The 17,259-nt window shown below is 37.2% G+C and overlaps 1 protein-coding gene across 2 annotated transcripts; it reads right to left on the reverse strand.

Annotated features, from left to right (window-relative positions):
- Positions 1-3,014: 3,014 nt before the first annotated feature.
- Positions 3,015-16,797, reverse strand: l3mbtl1b (L3MBTL histone methyl-lysine binding protein 1b). Of its 2 annotated transcripts, none has more exons than XM_016283516.1 (21): positions 16,677-16,797; positions 14,793-14,909; positions 14,499-14,688; positions 14,192-14,402; positions 13,998-14,112; positions 13,842-13,893; positions 12,966-13,060; positions 12,693-12,797; positions 12,076-12,211; positions 11,174-11,265; positions 10,913-11,064; positions 10,763-10,839; positions 10,266-10,351; positions 9,666-9,776; positions 9,149-9,263; positions 8,977-9,058; positions 8,656-8,880; positions 8,470-8,531; positions 6,374-6,519; positions 6,209-6,271; positions 3,015-4,505 (listed from the first exon to the last, which is right to left on the reverse strand). In XM_016283516.1, exons 2-21 carry the CDS (start codon positions 14,901-14,903, stop codon positions 4,377-4,379), a joined length of 2,355 nt encoding a protein of 784 aa, XP_016139002.1. In that variant the 5' UTR covers positions 14,904-14,909; positions 16,677-16,797; the 3' UTR covers positions 3,015-4,376. The 2 variants fall into 2 exon arrangements, with proteins under 2 accessions (XP_016139002.1, XP_016139001.1); XM_016283515.1 differs by having other exon boundaries at positions 8,959-9,058.
- Between the last annotated feature and the right edge of the window lie 462 nt (positions 16,798-17,259).

Below are 17,259 nucleotides of genomic sequence, written 5' to 3' on the forward strand. Positions count from 1 at the left end.
GGGGGAATTTTTTTTTAGTTTTACTACAAATTGTAGTCGGTTAAAAAGTATAAAGAGTGAGTGGGTTATTCTCACATAACCCAGTTCCTCTCCATACTTGCAACTATAATTTCATTTTATTTAATAAATGTATTATTTAAAAAGTATATAAAATATACAATTATTTTATATAAATAGAAAAATAATATTTTATAGAATGTTTATCATATTACATATAGCCTATATATATGTTTATATATTTTAAATTATAATACTGAGAGTTTTTGCACATTGAAAGCATGCATCATTACAATAATCCTAGTTTCTCAGAAGCATTTATTTGTGGGCAAGACAACTAATCTGTGACAATCCTTGTATAATCCTTTTTTTTTTATTTGTTTGTGCTTCCAGTTCCTCAGGTTTACTGCAAATGCTGTCTGATGCTTCATCTCTGCTCAATAAGGCTACTCGTTTTAGCCGGGTTTTTTTTTTTTTTTACTATTCTATATAAAAAACACAATAATTGCAATCAACAATATCATGTTTTTTTTTTCAACCTACAATAAAAAATGTCCTACCTTGTTCTGAAAATCAGACCTGTCTGCTCAGGAACTACTGGTAATGTAGTTTAAGAATTTTCTATGCTGCTTTTCCATCCTGTACATAAATATACACATGAGTAACATCTCATCAACAGGAAAACCCTTTCAAATGTACTACCACTGAAATAAATGTGTTAAAATCATGGGTGGCACTTTTTTAGGTAGAAAATAGCTATCTGTATGTGCAACCGCTGTAACCAATTTCTAAGATAGGTACAAGTACAACCTTTTTGTTTGTTTGTTTGTTTTTAACTCAAACTCACACTGGCACTGCAAAAAATGGTATACAAACATTTATAAACATATTTTAATCTAACATTATTTTATGTAACGATAACCATAATATAAAACCATATTATTAAGCTACACTATTTACTTTTTTTTCCCCACATTTTTTGGTTATCCATATGAGGTCAATTTGTAGGCTAACCAGAGGCGGACAAAGTACACAACTCCATTACTTGAGTGAAAGAACAGATACTGCTGGCCAAATATTACTCCATTACAAGTAAAAGTTGTAAAGACAGATTTTTACTTAAGTAAAAGTACAGAAGTACTTGCTTTTAAAAGTACTTAAGTACCAAAAGTTAATTTCCTTTTTTTGTGTCAATGCACTGTTTTATTATTGTTGTATATAATACTTGCAATACCGTTAAAGCAACTTACAATACATTACACCTGCTGAATACACTGACTAGCTTGTAGTATCTTTGGAATAAAGAGCTTTTAGAATGTAAAAAACGTATTATTTAACACCCCTACCCACCCCCACAAAAGCAGGATGGTAGTGATCTCACACAGCTCTGGACACATGTATGTGTAGCCATTCATCCACATTTGAACAGAGTGGACAGTGAAATTGCTGTAAATACAGAGTGATAAGAAAGAAAATAAAAAATCAAACCTGCTTTTAAAACCCAGCAATACAACTGTAGCTGTATAACTTTACAACAGCAACACTGCTTTAACAAAAAATCTAAACAGCAAGGCTTATTTGACATCAAAACAAAAAATTAAAAAATGCTGTCTGATCGCTCTCGCAATACTTTGATGTCACACACAGAACAGTCTGTGCAGTGCTGCTTCAGTCAAACACCTTTTGTATTTTATTAGATGCACAACAATTCTTCTGTGGCTTTATATGTAATATTTTCACTTACACAATTTAGCAAAATCAGACAATATTTTGTCTAATATAAACCACAATATGAACTTCTTATTGAATTGTTGTAAATAAATATCACATTTGGAACTGATCAGTGCTCAAAAAATGCTGGGGAATCACTTCATGTAGCCCCAAGAGTGATTACTGAAAAAAGACAGTTTTTAGAGAAGAAAAAAATCACCCACTTTCAAAGCTGCTAACAACTTTCTACTTCGAGGACCTTGATAGAAATTAAGTGGAGTGAAAAGTACAATATTTGTCTTTCAAATGTAGTGAAGTTAAAGTCATAAGTTTCCAGAGATTCCGCCTCTGATCACAACAGGTTCCCTCAAAAATGTCCTATGGTTTTTTTTAAAAATTGTGTTTTTTGATTTAGTCAGTGGTTAACATTACTTGAACAAATTAAAAGTGGAGTTTGTCCCTAAACTCATGGCATTGGTTGAGTCAATGCTGCTATGGACTAATTGGATTCTCAAACAAACAGAACAGAATAATGTTATGATAGCACCACAGCATTTACACTTTTGCAGGGAAATCAACATGAAAATGGCTTATTCACTGCTGTCCCATCACAATGGGACTGGCAAAAGTTTTTTTTTTTTTAAACATACACATTTCACCTTTAAAGTAGCAAACTTTGTGGGCGTGTCTTACAAATGATAATACGCAAGACAAGCGCACTAAATGTGGTAACTTGAGTCTGTTTTTCAGTACACTGCTTTTCATATCCGTAGAGATCGTGCAGTAGATCCACAACTCACCTCAGTTGCTTCTCCTCAACTGGAAACACATGGTTTACGGTCCGTTTCAAAGACACGAAACCGCATCATCCCACGATGATGAGAACACGCAAGTCCATTAGTCTCCAACCTTAGCAAACGCGAATATCCTGAGCGCGAGGGGAGGTGCATTTACTTTAAACCGGCCAGTGACGAGAGAGCGAGAGAGAGAGTGAGTGAGAGAGAGGGAGAGAGAGAGAGAGAGAGAGTGAGTGAGTGAGAGAGAGGGAGAGAGAGAGTGTGTGTGTGTGTGTGTGGTTAGAGGGTCATGGGAACATGTGTGCAAGCCCGCTGGGTCCCACGGTGGGCAGAATAACCTATTCTTAGAGTCTCAAAGGACCCAGGCCCATTTCAAGCCTTTTCCTGACTGACTCAGAGTGTTATTATGCATCATATTTATGGAGCGAGATTAGTCTCAATAATAATTCATGCAAAAGACACGATGCACACATGCATAGCCCAATTCACATGCATGAAACCTAATTCAATTTATCCATTATTCCATTAAAACTGGACCAAAAAACAAACAAACTCACAAACACAATCAGTCACACATAAAAGTCTGTTTAGAGAGACATTTAATCTACAAACACACACACAAACCAAAGAAAATCACTCATCCTTGGCCCTAACCACTGCGATGAGGATTCCCCTAAACCTTAATTTTGCATCACCATCTAAATGCCTTTATTACTTGTAATCAAATGCGTCTGCAGATATATATTTTTCAGTATTTTAGTTTTTGTACACCCATTTTCACATTTTTCTCCAGCTTACAACCCTAACTGGATCTATTATTCTGAAAGCAGCCTGCATATGAATTTGCGTATGACAACTTTGAGAAGCACTTGCAAATCCAAACCAGTACATGAATATGAAGTGATTCCAAAATCAGTTGTAGCAGAGCTGAGAATTACAGCTGTATTATACAGCAGATGGACAAAAACTTTTGCTCGATGAATGATAGAACAAAATGTCTTAGTATTCAGGAATGCATGTACAAGGCAAAATGTCAGGGTCTCATAGGTTCAAAATACACACACTCACACACACCCCTCATTTCTATTCCCAACTCTATTTGCAGTGTCTATTAAGTCAGCACACTGTCCAGTTCACTATACAATTTCTTCAATTTACAAATGCACTTTACAAGATCAAACATTTCATCTTAAGTAAATACAAACTGAGACATTCAATTCCAGATTTGCCCAGAGCAAGAATTCCCTGACATTAGATGCAAGCACACTTTTATACATTTTTCTCACTTACATGCTGCAAAAGTCTTTCACACACACACACACACACACACACACACACACACACACACACAATCCTGCTGCCCTCTAGTGGTCTCAAACAGGCTCATTTGGATTAATTAGGATGTGTTCAATTACAAAAGGTCTATTTGCATTATTACAAAAAAACCCACACAATTACATTTCAAGTAAAAGCTCCACCATCGTGCCTTTCGTTATTAACCGTCATTTTAGCAACCATAAAAAACATAAATATCAACAATGAAGGAATCCAGTTTAAGCTTTCAACAATTTAAGGTGCCTCAGTGTAGTGTACTCACCCCTCCCAGAGTCTAATATGAATCAAATGATTGGTTTCAAAAGAGAATATCAGCCCTAATTTAGAGCGAGTGCAGAGTTGGAAGGGGAGACATCAAATCTATATCAGCCTTTAGGAACTCTGATTTTTCTGATCACACAAAGTTTGTTGAATTGGCTGATTCGGTCAATGTCTGTCACTCATAAGGAGACCAATGATTGAACATTTGTCAGTCTGCTGGACGCATTGGTGGGGGCTAGAGCAACTTTCAAACATGTTTGATGAAGCAGCAGTTGTCTACTCCTCATCTGCACTCTTCAGCATGAGGATCGAATTATAAATTTTGAGAGCAGGTCCAAGCTTGATGCTCAGAATCTTAACAATGTCTGATTGAGTAAGAAGCAGGAAGGCCTTGCCATCAATTAGCTGTAGGGAAAAGTAAAACAAATATCTTTAATACATATTCACTTTGTCTAAGAACAAAGATACTCACAGATTACTGCTTAATGAGCCACACATACACTAACATTTAAAAGTTTGGGGTCCAGTAAGATGCAATAAATCGACCAAAAGTGACAGTGAAGACTAAAATTGTTATCAAAAATTTCTATGTCCAAAGAATCCTGAAAAAAAAAATGCATCATGGTTAAACAGCACAACTTCTTTTTTAACATTGATAATAAGAAATGTTTCTTCTGCACTAAATAAGCATTGATGAATTCTTTCTGAAGGATCATGTGACACTGAAGACTGGAGTAATGGCTGCTGAAAATTTAGCTTTGCCATCACAGGAATAATTTAAATTAAAAAATATATTAAATTAGAAAACCATAATCTTAAATTGTAATAATAATTTTTACAATATTACTGTTTTTACTATATTATTGATCAACTAAATACAGCCTTGTTGAGTATAAGAAATTTCTTTCGAAAACATCAAAAAGATCTTACAGACCCCAAACTTTTGAATGGTAGAGTATATAGGGAAGGTACTTTAAATCACTGAATGCGATTTCAATTTTTCCTTTCTCTTTGGAGTGTTACAAGCTCTTGGTGCATAAAGAAGATCTGTAAAGTTGCAAAGACTAAAGTCTGAAATCCAAAGAGATATTCTTTATAAAAGTTAAGAGTCAACCACGCCCTACCAAAATGGCTGGTTCTAACACGCCCCCTCATGTCTACGTCACTATGTGGGATGATTTGCATAACGCCGCCAAAATGTTCACGCAAAGAAAGAAGGTGTAACTTTTATTCTCGCTGTAGTATTGTTGCTGCCGCCATGTCGTGAAGACGCTGTGTGTTTCATTGTGAAAGCGAAACTACTTTGTTTGGCCTTCCAAAAGAGCACGATATCCGCTTCGTCATGCCTGGAGCTGATCCGTGCTGGTCGCTGAGGAAATACATCAACTTAGTGCTGTGGATCGCCGGATCGGCTTTCACCGTGGACGAAGCAGAGTCCAGCCCGGGGCTGTCACATGTGGTTGCCGCAAGCCTGCCGGCCGCTCCTTCGTCAAATCCGCCGGCCGCGCCGTTCATAAGGCCACCTGCCTCTGCTCACTCAAGCCGGCCGTGTGTTTCGTTGTGAAAGCTTTTTTGGCCTTCTAAAAGAGGACACGACTAGAAATCAGTGGTTAAGTTGTATTTACAACACTGTTCCAGAACAGTTTAACCCAAAGGCGCGATGCAATGCAACGTGTAAAAAGACAGTATAAATCATTATAATCCGTAATTATGTCCCCACTGGATGCAACGAATGCCTCGTTTATAACGGGTTTTAATGTTTTTGTCTCCTCGCTCCGGCTAGACAGAGCAGCACAGTATGGTAAGGGGTGTAACATTGCCGTCACACACTTGAGGTATTCGGCCAATCACAACGCACTAGATAGCTGGCCAATCAGAGCACACCTCGCTTTTCAGACCGATGAGCTTTGTAAAAATCGACGCGTTTCAGAAAGGCGGGGCATAGAGGAGAAACAATAATGTACAGTATGTGGAAAATAATGTTTTTTGAACCTTAAACCGCATAAACACATTTCATTACACCAAACACACAAAATAATGTTCTTTTTAGCAACATCATATGACCCCTTTAAGGTGATATTCAGGAGAATTATATTTTTTTCATTTACCTCCTTCCTAAAGGTGGCAGCATGCTCTCTGCAGCCAGGCAGCTCTCTTACAAAACTTGCCACCTGAAAGAACAACATAAACAAAAGATACACAATAAAAATATATATGTTTAGAAGACCTCTTTAAAAGCTTGAGTGAACTTTTCCAGAATTATCAAATGTCACCTCTTCTGTGTTCCACTTGGCCACTCTCTTGGCAGTGAGGCCTAAAGCTTCAGGCAAGAGTTTGCCATGCTTTTCCCAACACAGATGAAACCTTGGTGGCTCCCAACCCCAAAACACAGACTCGTGCAGGAACTGCTGAAGAGAATCTACAACACAAACAGACTTCATTCATGAGTACGACATGCCTTGAAAACGTGTCCACAACACAGAAAATGGTACTAGTTGAAAAATACATGTGGAAAGTTCTTAGAAATGTACTTTTGTATTCATCTTTGTTTCAGAATTTTCAAATTTAAATGTCTTGACTCTTGTGACTGGTGTAACTATTAGTAAAAGTAGTATTTTAAATACATGTGAGTGTACACATCTTGATCATTATTTTCAAAAAGTTTTAAAATATATTTTAAGGTAAAACTTTTTTTTTTTTTACAAAAATTATGAATAATTAAATATTTACATTAAAAATCTTTTTTAAGATATTGAGAACTTACAACACATATTTTATATATCATTACTAGCATATTATTGTAATAAAAAGGTCAAAAGGGGCCTAAATATCTATAATATAATTTCCTGTTAAATGTATTTTTTTTCTGGTCATGTTAGTTGCACCACATGAATTTGATTTGGTGGACAAAAGTGAGAAAAGCAGACCTGTAAAAAAAAATTCCAAGACTAAAATAATGTGAAACTACTTAATAAAGGTTTTTTCAAGAATTTTGTTCATTTAATTAAGCTTTTTTTATTCATTACGATTTCATATGTTTGACTTTATACCATCCAAAAATATCGAACTAATTTTAATTCAAACATTAAAAACATTCTTATCATAGAAGAGGTGTATTGGAGTCACTGTATATATTAAAGGGGTCATATGATGCTATATTAAAGATCATTATTTTGTGTATTTGGTATAACAGAATATGATGAGATGCTTTAATGTTCAAAAAACACATTATTTTTCAAATTATTGTAGGTCCTCTATGCCCCGCCTCTCTCAAACACGTTGTTTTCAACAAAGCCCCCTCCTTTGACAAGCGCAGTCTGCTCTGATTGGCCAGCTGACCCAGTGCATTGTGATTGGCCGAACACCACAAGCACGCGTCGGAAATGTAACGCCCCTTACCATAATCGCGAGCTTCAGCTTTCAAAGTAAATATCAAGACAGTTAATAATGTCGTTAGTTTTACCATCAGTTCAAGCCCGAAAGGGCAACAGAGTCGCGTGACAGACACAGTGATGATGCAGTACACAAGCCGCGGTTAAGACAGCTGACGTGCTATGATTTCTGACAGGCAGTTCACTCTCCTGTGATGTGACCCTGTTCCCCTCACACACACACGACGTGTTACTCTGCTCTGCGCAAAACTCCGCATTTGAACAGTCAATAGCAAATACTTAAACTATTAACAAAACATACTTACAGTAGCTGATTCAGAAGCGCCAGATTGTCATAGCAAAGTCGGAATTGACCCTTTTTTTATTTTTAGAAATAGCCTTTGTGCACAGCCAGCCTTGTACTCTTCTAGGTTCAAAAAACTGTCGTCCATAAAATGCGTTGCACAAATTCGAACATCTGGATTGTGCTGTTCTGTTGTAAATAAATCTTAACCAATGATTCCTCATTGCATCTACTTTCGGAAGGCCAAATAAAGTGCTTTTGCTTTCGCACTGAAACACAGCGTCTCCCTGACATGGCTACATCAACACTACTGCTGTTCCTGAAACCACGCCTTCTTTCTTTGTGTGCACATTTGGGCGGCATTATGCTAATATTTCCACATAGTGACGTAGATATGTGAGGGCGTGTTAGAACGAGCCGTTTTAGGTAGGCGTGGTTGACTCTTAACTTTTATAAAGAATATCTCTTTGAGACTTTAGTCTTTGCAACTTTTCAGATCTTCTTTATGCACCAAGAGCTTGTAACACTCCAAAGAGAAAGGAAAAATTAAAATCGCATCATATGACCCCTTTAATACATCCAGACAAAAAAAGGAGCATGAATTAATTGACCCATATGCAACATTCTCAGAGTTTATGGATTATCCATAAAAGCAAATTAAGACGAAATATCATGAAATCTGATCAATCTGTACCTTTCCCGTTACCTTCCTGCTTCACTTGAGGTGGCTTGACACATTTGGGAGCGCTGCCAGACCTGAAGTACAGGAGGAACGAGAAAGAGATGAGGAGTGAAAGAGTGTGTGTGTGTGAGAGACAGCAAAGTAAAACTGTATGTGAGAGACAGCAAAGTAAAACTGTATGTTACTCATGACACTCACACAACGTGCTCACGCACTGAGCGAGCTTGTGGACAGGCGTCCGTCCTGGTGTCGGGGGGTTCAGGGGTGCCGGCACTGGGTGTGGGAGGGTGTGTCTGAGTGAGTGTTTCAGCACGGCGGTGGCGCGGGGGTCCACTGAGTGTGACCGGCCTCTCCCCGTTCAGTCTGTCTGGCACCAGCCCGTCCTTATTCAAATTCAAATCTGAGTATGGACAGCTCACCGCTCTAAACATGGGAAAGAGACTCGTTTGCATTTGAATGAACATTATGGGTTGTATCTGTAACAGTATGTGTATAACTTACGTGTAATGTGTTCCATACCGAGGTCCTCTAATGTGTCCGACTCCACTGCATCCTGGGGTTGGGCAGCCTTGTCCTGGAAGCACTGGAGAATCTCTGGGACCTGATATGGTTAAAATGACAAGTTTGATTATGAGTCTGGTGGGGCCATGTGTGGAAACACTGTATGTAAATGTGTCGAACAGTCTGTTACCGTTTGGGTGTTGTAGAGGATGACCTATCTTCTGACACCAGCCTACTGGGTGCAGATCTGGGCTATCAGCATCTAGCCAATAATCATACTCCTCACTCCAGCCATCAAAATGGATCTATATATAAACACACAGAGAGTTAGCAATGATACTAACTGTATCAGCATATTAAATACCATAAAGTGAATAGTTATTAATAAATGACTAATTAACAATTCCATTTTTTCATTTTGATTTTTAATTATACTACAGTGGGGCAAATAAGTATTTGATACACTGCTGATTTTTAAAGTTTTCCCACTTACAAAGAATGGAGAGATCTGTAATTTTCATCGTATGTTATTTTCTGGATTTTTTTTTTTTGATTCGGTCTCTCACGGTTGAGGTGTACCTACGATGAAAATTACAGATCTCTCCATTCTTTGTAAGTGGGAAAACTTGAAAAATCGGCAGTGTATCAAATACTTATTTGCCCCACTGTATATTAATGAGGTACTACAGATATATTTGTGTGTAAACCTTGATTCTGTGGTCTTCTACATCAGAGATGGTGGATACACGGATAAGCATGGCATTACGTTTGTCCACTGCCTCCAGCTTCATCCCGACGTGGAAGCCATGTGGTGGTCTCTGGACGGCCAAAGATCAAAAGTAATTTACAATGCAAATAAAAACACGAATTAATAATAAATAATTGAAATCAAAAATATGTATAAAACCAGCACATATATAATTTATATCATCATTTCACAATTAAGTTTTATTTACCCAAGATTTTTTTTTTCAAAATGTTTTCAACAGTAAGAAATAAAAACCAAATGTGCTATACTAATACATTTCAATTACATAGAATATTAAATTAAATAAATAAACACAAAATCTGAATCAAAATAGCACATACGTCATTTATATTATTGTTCTATTATGGTGTGTTTTTTGTCAAACTGTCCACAACTTGCAACTTCGATCCAGATTTTATTTTTTTTCATTTTTTATTTCCATGTTATTTCCATGTTCATACATGCTCACTCTGCACTTTTGTGACACATCAACTAATAGACCAATTATAAATGAGTTAACTACACCTCTCATGGTTCAGTGGGGTGAATCAAACCTCACCTGTTTAAAGGCTCTTGCTGGTGCAGCCTGGGCTCCAGTTTCCTCAAGGTACTTTTCCCAAGTAAAAACCTTGGGGGGTTTATAATCTAAGACACAAAAATATACAGATGTTAAATAACCCTAAGACCACTTGTCAATGCTCGTAAGTTTGTTTAAAGTAAAAAAGAAAAAAACTTAAATTCTGGGGCTTTCAAAATGGGTTCCAGGAGCCACAAGGATGTGCTAGGGGGTCTTTGGTAAATTTCAAAACGTTCTACTCATTTGGTATTTTTAAAATATTAATTTATATTGATTATGAAAAGTGCTATACTAATCAATTTTCACTGAATAGAACATGTTAGATATAAATTATAAATATTTTAGATAATATTTCAATAATTTATTTTGATTTAATTTCATATTTATAGTATTACTACATTTCTCACACAAAATAAAATAGAATTCAGTAATAAAATGTGAAAGTAATGTAAATGATGCACTGACGGCAAGGGTCTCACCTGCAGGTGTAGTGAGCGTTAACTCCGCCTCCTCACAGAACCCTAATGGATGGATGTATGGACTGCTGGCATCACACCTGAGAACAAACAGAATGCATTTACACAATCATGAGGACCCTCATACGCCCAGAATTCTGCTCACTATCTTACCAATAATCATACGAATCATCCCAGTTGTCAAAATGAATGAGGAGCCGGTTGTCAACAGCAGCAGCAATGGTTGCTACGCAGATGAGTGATGGGTTCTTCCTGTCAACGGCTTCCAGCTTCATCCCTGCACGGAATCCTGACGGTGTGACCGACTAAATATGGCAGAGAACACATGGGTATAGAAGACAGCATGATCTCCAGGAACACTGAGACATCTCTGAGATATATATTTTTTAATTGTGTGCATATGAAATGACATACTGTATTAAGACTCTTGAAGAGATGTTTGGGGGCCAGTTGACCCCTACAGTTCTTTACATATGTGTTCCAGTTAAACTCTCCATCTCTGCAGCCTGTAAGCACACACGAAAAAATATTACAAGAACAGCAAATCAATACATTTTATGATGTTTTTTTTTTTTAATAAATTGAATATTCTAGTAGCATATGCAACGACAAAACATCTGACATTTTTTTCCATTCAAACAGAACATGTTTTCCCATTCTACTGTGCTACTTCTCCATTCTTTTTCCTTGTAAACACACATTAGATGACGTGTTTGACTGTTGCGCTCTTGTTTGTGGCATCTTGTGCATGACAGGCATTCTAAAAAAGTGGCACTCAAGTTCAACTTTTATAAAAACGAATTTTTTTTTTTCCCTATTCCACTCCCCACATCTTGCATTTTTCAAGCCAAAAAAATGTTCTGGGTGAATGGCCCCTAAGAGTGTCCAAAAATTTTTTATTCAGTTTTGTCCATTCCAAATGTTATTAAACCACATGAAAACTATGCAACCATATTTCGGAACAAATAAAATTAATTATAATTTTAGAATATATTTTATAGTTATTAAATTAGATTTTCAACTTATTTTAATTAATTAATTTAATTATGTTTTTGGTATTTATTATTTCTAAATAATAAGCGTGTCAAATACAATATATTCAATTTCAGAATAACAACTAATAGGACATTTTGTAATCGCAACATTCAGAGTGAAATTTTTGTTTAAGTAGTTTCAATACATAAACAAACATCTATAAAACACATCTATTTTGTTACAAAAACCAAAAATAGAGCTCTGCACAAGAGCTGTTTTGCATGTTGTATCATTGACAACAGATTAATTTTGCAGTACATCTTTATTAGTACATTAAGCACCTTTTGGCAGCAACAGCTTAAGGCTGGTTTTCTCACACCAGCCTGGCGGCTTCACATCCCATGAGTCAGCATTTACCCAGAAGTCATAGCATTCAGGGTAACCATCAAAGTGAAGCCGAATCCTGTAGCCTTGCACCTGGAACAGAAGAAAAATATGTGACCCTGAACCACAAAACCAGTCATAAGGGTCAATTTTTTTTAAATTGAGATTTATACATCATCTGAAAGCTGAATAAATAAGCTTTACATAGATGTATGGTTTGGAATATATGGCAATATTTGGTCGAGATACAACTATTTGAAAATCTGGAATCTGAGGGTGCAAAAAAATCAAAATACTGAGAAAATCGCCTTTAAATTTGTCCAAATGAAGTTCTTAGCAATGCATATTACTAATCAAAAATTAAGTTTTGATATATTTACGGTAGGAACTTTACAAAATATCTTCAAGGAACATGAGCTTTACTTAATGTCCTAATGATTTTTGGCATTAAAAAAATCTATAATTTTGACCCATACAATGTTTTTACTACAAGTACAACTAAAAAACATATTTAGTTTTGTGCCCTAAAAATCACATATCAAGTAAAATCACAGTAACTTTTGACTCTGGTTACCTCTGCAACAGTCAGAACACAGAATAGAGCTGGATGACAGGGGTCCAGTCCCTCTAACTTCATGCCAACTTTAAATCCATTCCTGCTTTGAGGAAACGACTGGTGCTGTATTGCAAACACACATAAACACTTCATTCAAGTAACACTTTTCTAATTACAAAAGTGGACTGACATCAAACTAAGAATCCTAATCAGGATCCTAATTATTCCATGTTGATTATATGCTGTAACTGTGAACAGAAACACAAGCTATATATGCTGTGTGTCTCTCACCTCCTTAAAAAGTTTCAAGGGAGCGGCAATAGTTCTCTCCTCTTCCAGATAAGCTGACCAACTCCAGTTTTTCTTCTTAACCAGAGGTGCTATCACTATGGAAACAGCATCATAAAGCTGTAATTTATATGGCTCAGAAAAGCATCCAAATGAGTATACATGAAAAAACAAACATTATAGTTCATAATACATGGGATAAAAGACAAGCTGAAACTGAGTGAAAATACACAAGACAAAATCGATCCATCTAAGTTGAGGTGCAGAAATATAAAAATATAAATGTAATTGGCCAACACTGATAAGCCAATTATTATTTTCATATTATGGCTGATAAATGGCCAATGTTACACTTCTTTAATATTTTGTCTAAGTGAAATAAAAAGACTAAAATCAGTTGTTTACATGCTACAGCTGAATTAAGATAATATAACATTATAATGTACAGTACGGATCTTCATTTTGAGATTTCTAAAGATTACGTTTAACTGTGTTTTTAAAAAGTTAATGTTTTTAAAGATTCAATTGATAAATATCCAACATGTTTAAATAAATATAAAAAATCTAACCTCTTTATTTGGAATCCCTAATATTGGCTGATAACCATTTTGTGTGCGTACTTGTTTAACTATACTTGCGAGGGCCAAATGTCCTCATTTATATAGTGAAATAATATGACAACCCACTAGTGAGGACATTACTGGTCCACACTAGTTAAAAAGATTTGTAAATCGGACAGAACATGCTTTTATTTAAATCTAGTGTTCTGCACATGTTTCTGTGAGGGGTAAATTTAGGGGTAGGGGCTGGGTTAGGCAATAGAAAATATCAATAAGCGTGTGTGTGTGTGTGTGTGTAAAATAAAATAAAATTACCAACCTAGTCTAGCAACTTTAGCTGCTCGTCTCCCCTTTGAGGATTTAACCTTCTCCTGAAAAGAATAACAACATTGAGCTATCGACACATTCCACTTTAGTACACTTTAGTTAATATTGAATTGCTCTCTTTTGTGTGAGGTAGGTGTGTGTGCATTACCTCTTCCTCTTCTATGTTGTCCTCCTCCTCATCTCCAGATTCCATAAACATCTTCTTCTTCTTTCTCACACGTTTACCTAAACGTTCTCCTTCGACAGCCTCAGCTGGTGTTGACCTGCACATATACACACAAAGACTTAATACACCACAGACAGTGCAACTGGTCGAGCTCAGTGAATGTCAAAAACATGTACCTGCCACTGGTAGGCTGTACACAAGGAGCGCTGCAAAATTTGCCTTGTAGAAAGGATTCACGTGAACCAGAGTGACCACATGACCTGCAGTTTGCAGTCGCCTCAGTCATGGGAACAAATGCATTGGGCACTGTACTCACACTGGGGCTTTCCACAGCGCTGGGGCTCCTGGTGATGTTGACCCCTGCCTGCCTGTGGGGGTCAGTTGAAACTGAAAAAAAGCAAGAGAAATAGATTTCTCAAAAACAAATAAAGAGCCAATCATTTCTCTATTTGGTAGGAATATGTGCGAGTTACTGGTACTCACCCACAGTACTTGTCTGATGCTCTTTATTTGACTGGGGCTTTGCAGTCTGATTTGAAGTTTTGTTCTGCTCAGGGGAATGACTGTTGTTGGTGCCTGTCGTTTGAGGCTGTGGGCCTGTAAGCTCCGCCTCTTTAACTTTGGGCTCCACCTCTGTGACAATCTCCAGGGTGCCAAATTCAGTCATCCGAAACTAAAAACAGACCAGATATTGGGATTTTTCATCAGTACATTCCGAATAGACAAATATGTCCCTCACATCACTCTCTATGCATCATATACACTAAATATCTGTACCCGAATGTCACTTCCTGGCAAGGTGGCTATGCCGTCCTTCCAATCAAGAGCGCTCATCATGTCAAAATCGGCTCCTGCGGCAGAACCATCAGTCGTAGATGTCTCTGCCATCTTTACCTATGAAATGGAGGTCAAAAGAGAAAAATATACTGTTAAAACATGGACAGGTGACTGAAGTAAGCATCTTAAATTTGAACAAACTATGAATATGTTTTACTTGATATTTTAGAGCTTGGTATAACTACTAAAATGTATAACAACAATTATAAAAATGTCAAAGGCATTCATTTCAGTTTGTGACTGTGGGAATCATGGTTCTTCCAAAAAAAAAAAAAAACAGTTGTTGAGGGGGTGATTTAAAACATGAAATATCATAGAAATATGATTTTTTTTAGCTGTTTCAGTTTATTTTAATGCTTGTATTGTCTTGTTTTACATTATTTTAAGTCGTGAGGACTTTGTTGAAGCCCATCTGGTTGAGAACCACTGCTGTAACGAATACACAAAGTGCATATTGAGATCAAAAAATCTACTTTTTGGCAGAAAAGACGTTTTTAATTAGGCAGATCAGCACACGTTGTTTTAGTAAACAAAACAAAACAAAACCGACGTTTTCATTATTCAAATATGACGATTTCGCCTCGAAAACCGTGTTTTGACTGCGGCTGATACAACGCCCGCAACTCGGGTTTATGAAATAGCTGCGCGGCGCGGCGCTTGCCGTTCCACCGAATCCCGCCAGAGGGCGACTGCTTCTCGCAGTAAGGATTGCACCACGCACTTAAACGAGGACCAAAATATGTATTTCTACACACTTATGATGCCCATTTTTTATGGGCTAGCTATGTATACAGACTCTCACTGACATACTTAAGCTACTTTGGTGGTTATTAATGGAGGAAAGCGATTAAGAGTAAAGTTAGACGAACAAGTTCAGCTTTTCCTTGTTTTAAAAGAATCTCGTGAAATCTTTGCTTTAAAAGCGCGCGGATACTTGCGGTGACAAGTTAAAGCGCAAATATCCACGATCAGTTTGTTTTCAAAGAATTAAATCTTTATTTAAGCACGTTTGTCGTCCGTATCCAGCAGGCAATAGTGTAATAACGTTCTTGACCTGCCGTTTATCATAAATCAAAATGTCATCTAAATCCAAGACTGTACAGTAACGGCGCCCAGCAAACATCACCTAAAAGCTCGTCTGGTTTACTAAAAAACGTTTGGTTTGATATTTCAAGTGATGACGGAATTTATTCTTCGCATAAATAAAGTGCAATGCGTGAGCGGCTGAGCGAGCGCCCATTATTAGCATTCGACTGACACACAAAATGGCGGAGCATAGCAAAGGGCGGCCGACACGTTTAAAGTATGTAAATTATAACAGTTCTCTGGTCTGGTTCACGTCGCTCGGACCTTCAACCAACACGGGAAGGCCAAGTGTGCAACTTGTTTTATTAAAACGCAATGTTTTCCCCTTCGTCAACAAACTCCGTACTTTCCCCTTGTCACGGAATGTCGTTAGCCCGACTGATAGCCCCGGCTAGCTGTAACATTAGCAGGGCATCCTACAATAAACCAAACCAACAGTTTCACGTGCTTCTCCAAAAGAAAAGCATTCCCAGAGGCACTTTGAATGAGTTGCCATTCATCCGTCTATAAATAACAACTCGGCTGCACGCAGGCCTGAGGAAATAACAAATTGCATGCTTTTAATTTCTTCTGCACAAACTTGTCACTTCTATTTATCTTTACGGTTTTTAAACCTCGTTGAAAATAGCCGCAATGGCTGAAAAGTGTTAAACAAGAAACGCACTCTGTGTTCGTATCGTTGTTTACTGCGTGGGTGACGACATTAACGTCATATTTACTGATAAACGTGCAACTCACCTCGTTTCTCTCGTAACTCTTATTTAGAGCTGGATGGTAGCGTTATTGCGCATGCGCGGGTTAATATGTGTCTGTCCAACTTCTGCAGCCCAGATAAACTTCATTGCAACATATATGTGTGACAGATGCTCTTAATGTAACAAAGAACCAGAGGAACTGAGCCCTGTGTGTCCTTACATGACCCTAGAAGCGACTTGTGCGCGATACTCGTTTTGTCGGTGCTTGTTGCTCTAAAACAATTAAAGGCCTTGATATTACAGATAAAGAAAATGGTTTTGATTCTCTTGACGTTTTCCACGCACTTTAAACAGAAGCAGAGAGCTCTGTGGTGCTCGAACGGGGCCGCCAGTGGCTCAGTTTTAATGCAGTCTTTAAAGTGCGTGCACACTGAAACGTGCCGTTTTCAGACTAGGATTTTAATATCTTTTCAGTTTACAGTCATTGTAGTGGTGATCTTCTCTGATCTGATTTCCTGTAACAATCACGTGTTCAGATTTTCTCCGCAAATCTCTTTTGAAGGGCATTCGTCATATGCAATAAATAGAGAAGGGCAGAGCTTACTAATCAAATAACACCGCGTCAA

The sequence above is a fragment of the Sinocyclocheilus grahami genome, unplaced genomic scaffold (assembly GCF_001515645.1).
Source record: "Sinocyclocheilus grahami isolate Dianchi unplaced genomic scaffold, SAMN03320097.WGS_v1.1 scaffold175.1, whole genome shotgun sequence".
Classification (NCBI taxonomy): Eukaryota; Metazoa; Chordata; class Actinopteri; order Cypriniformes; family Cyprinidae; genus Sinocyclocheilus; species Sinocyclocheilus grahami.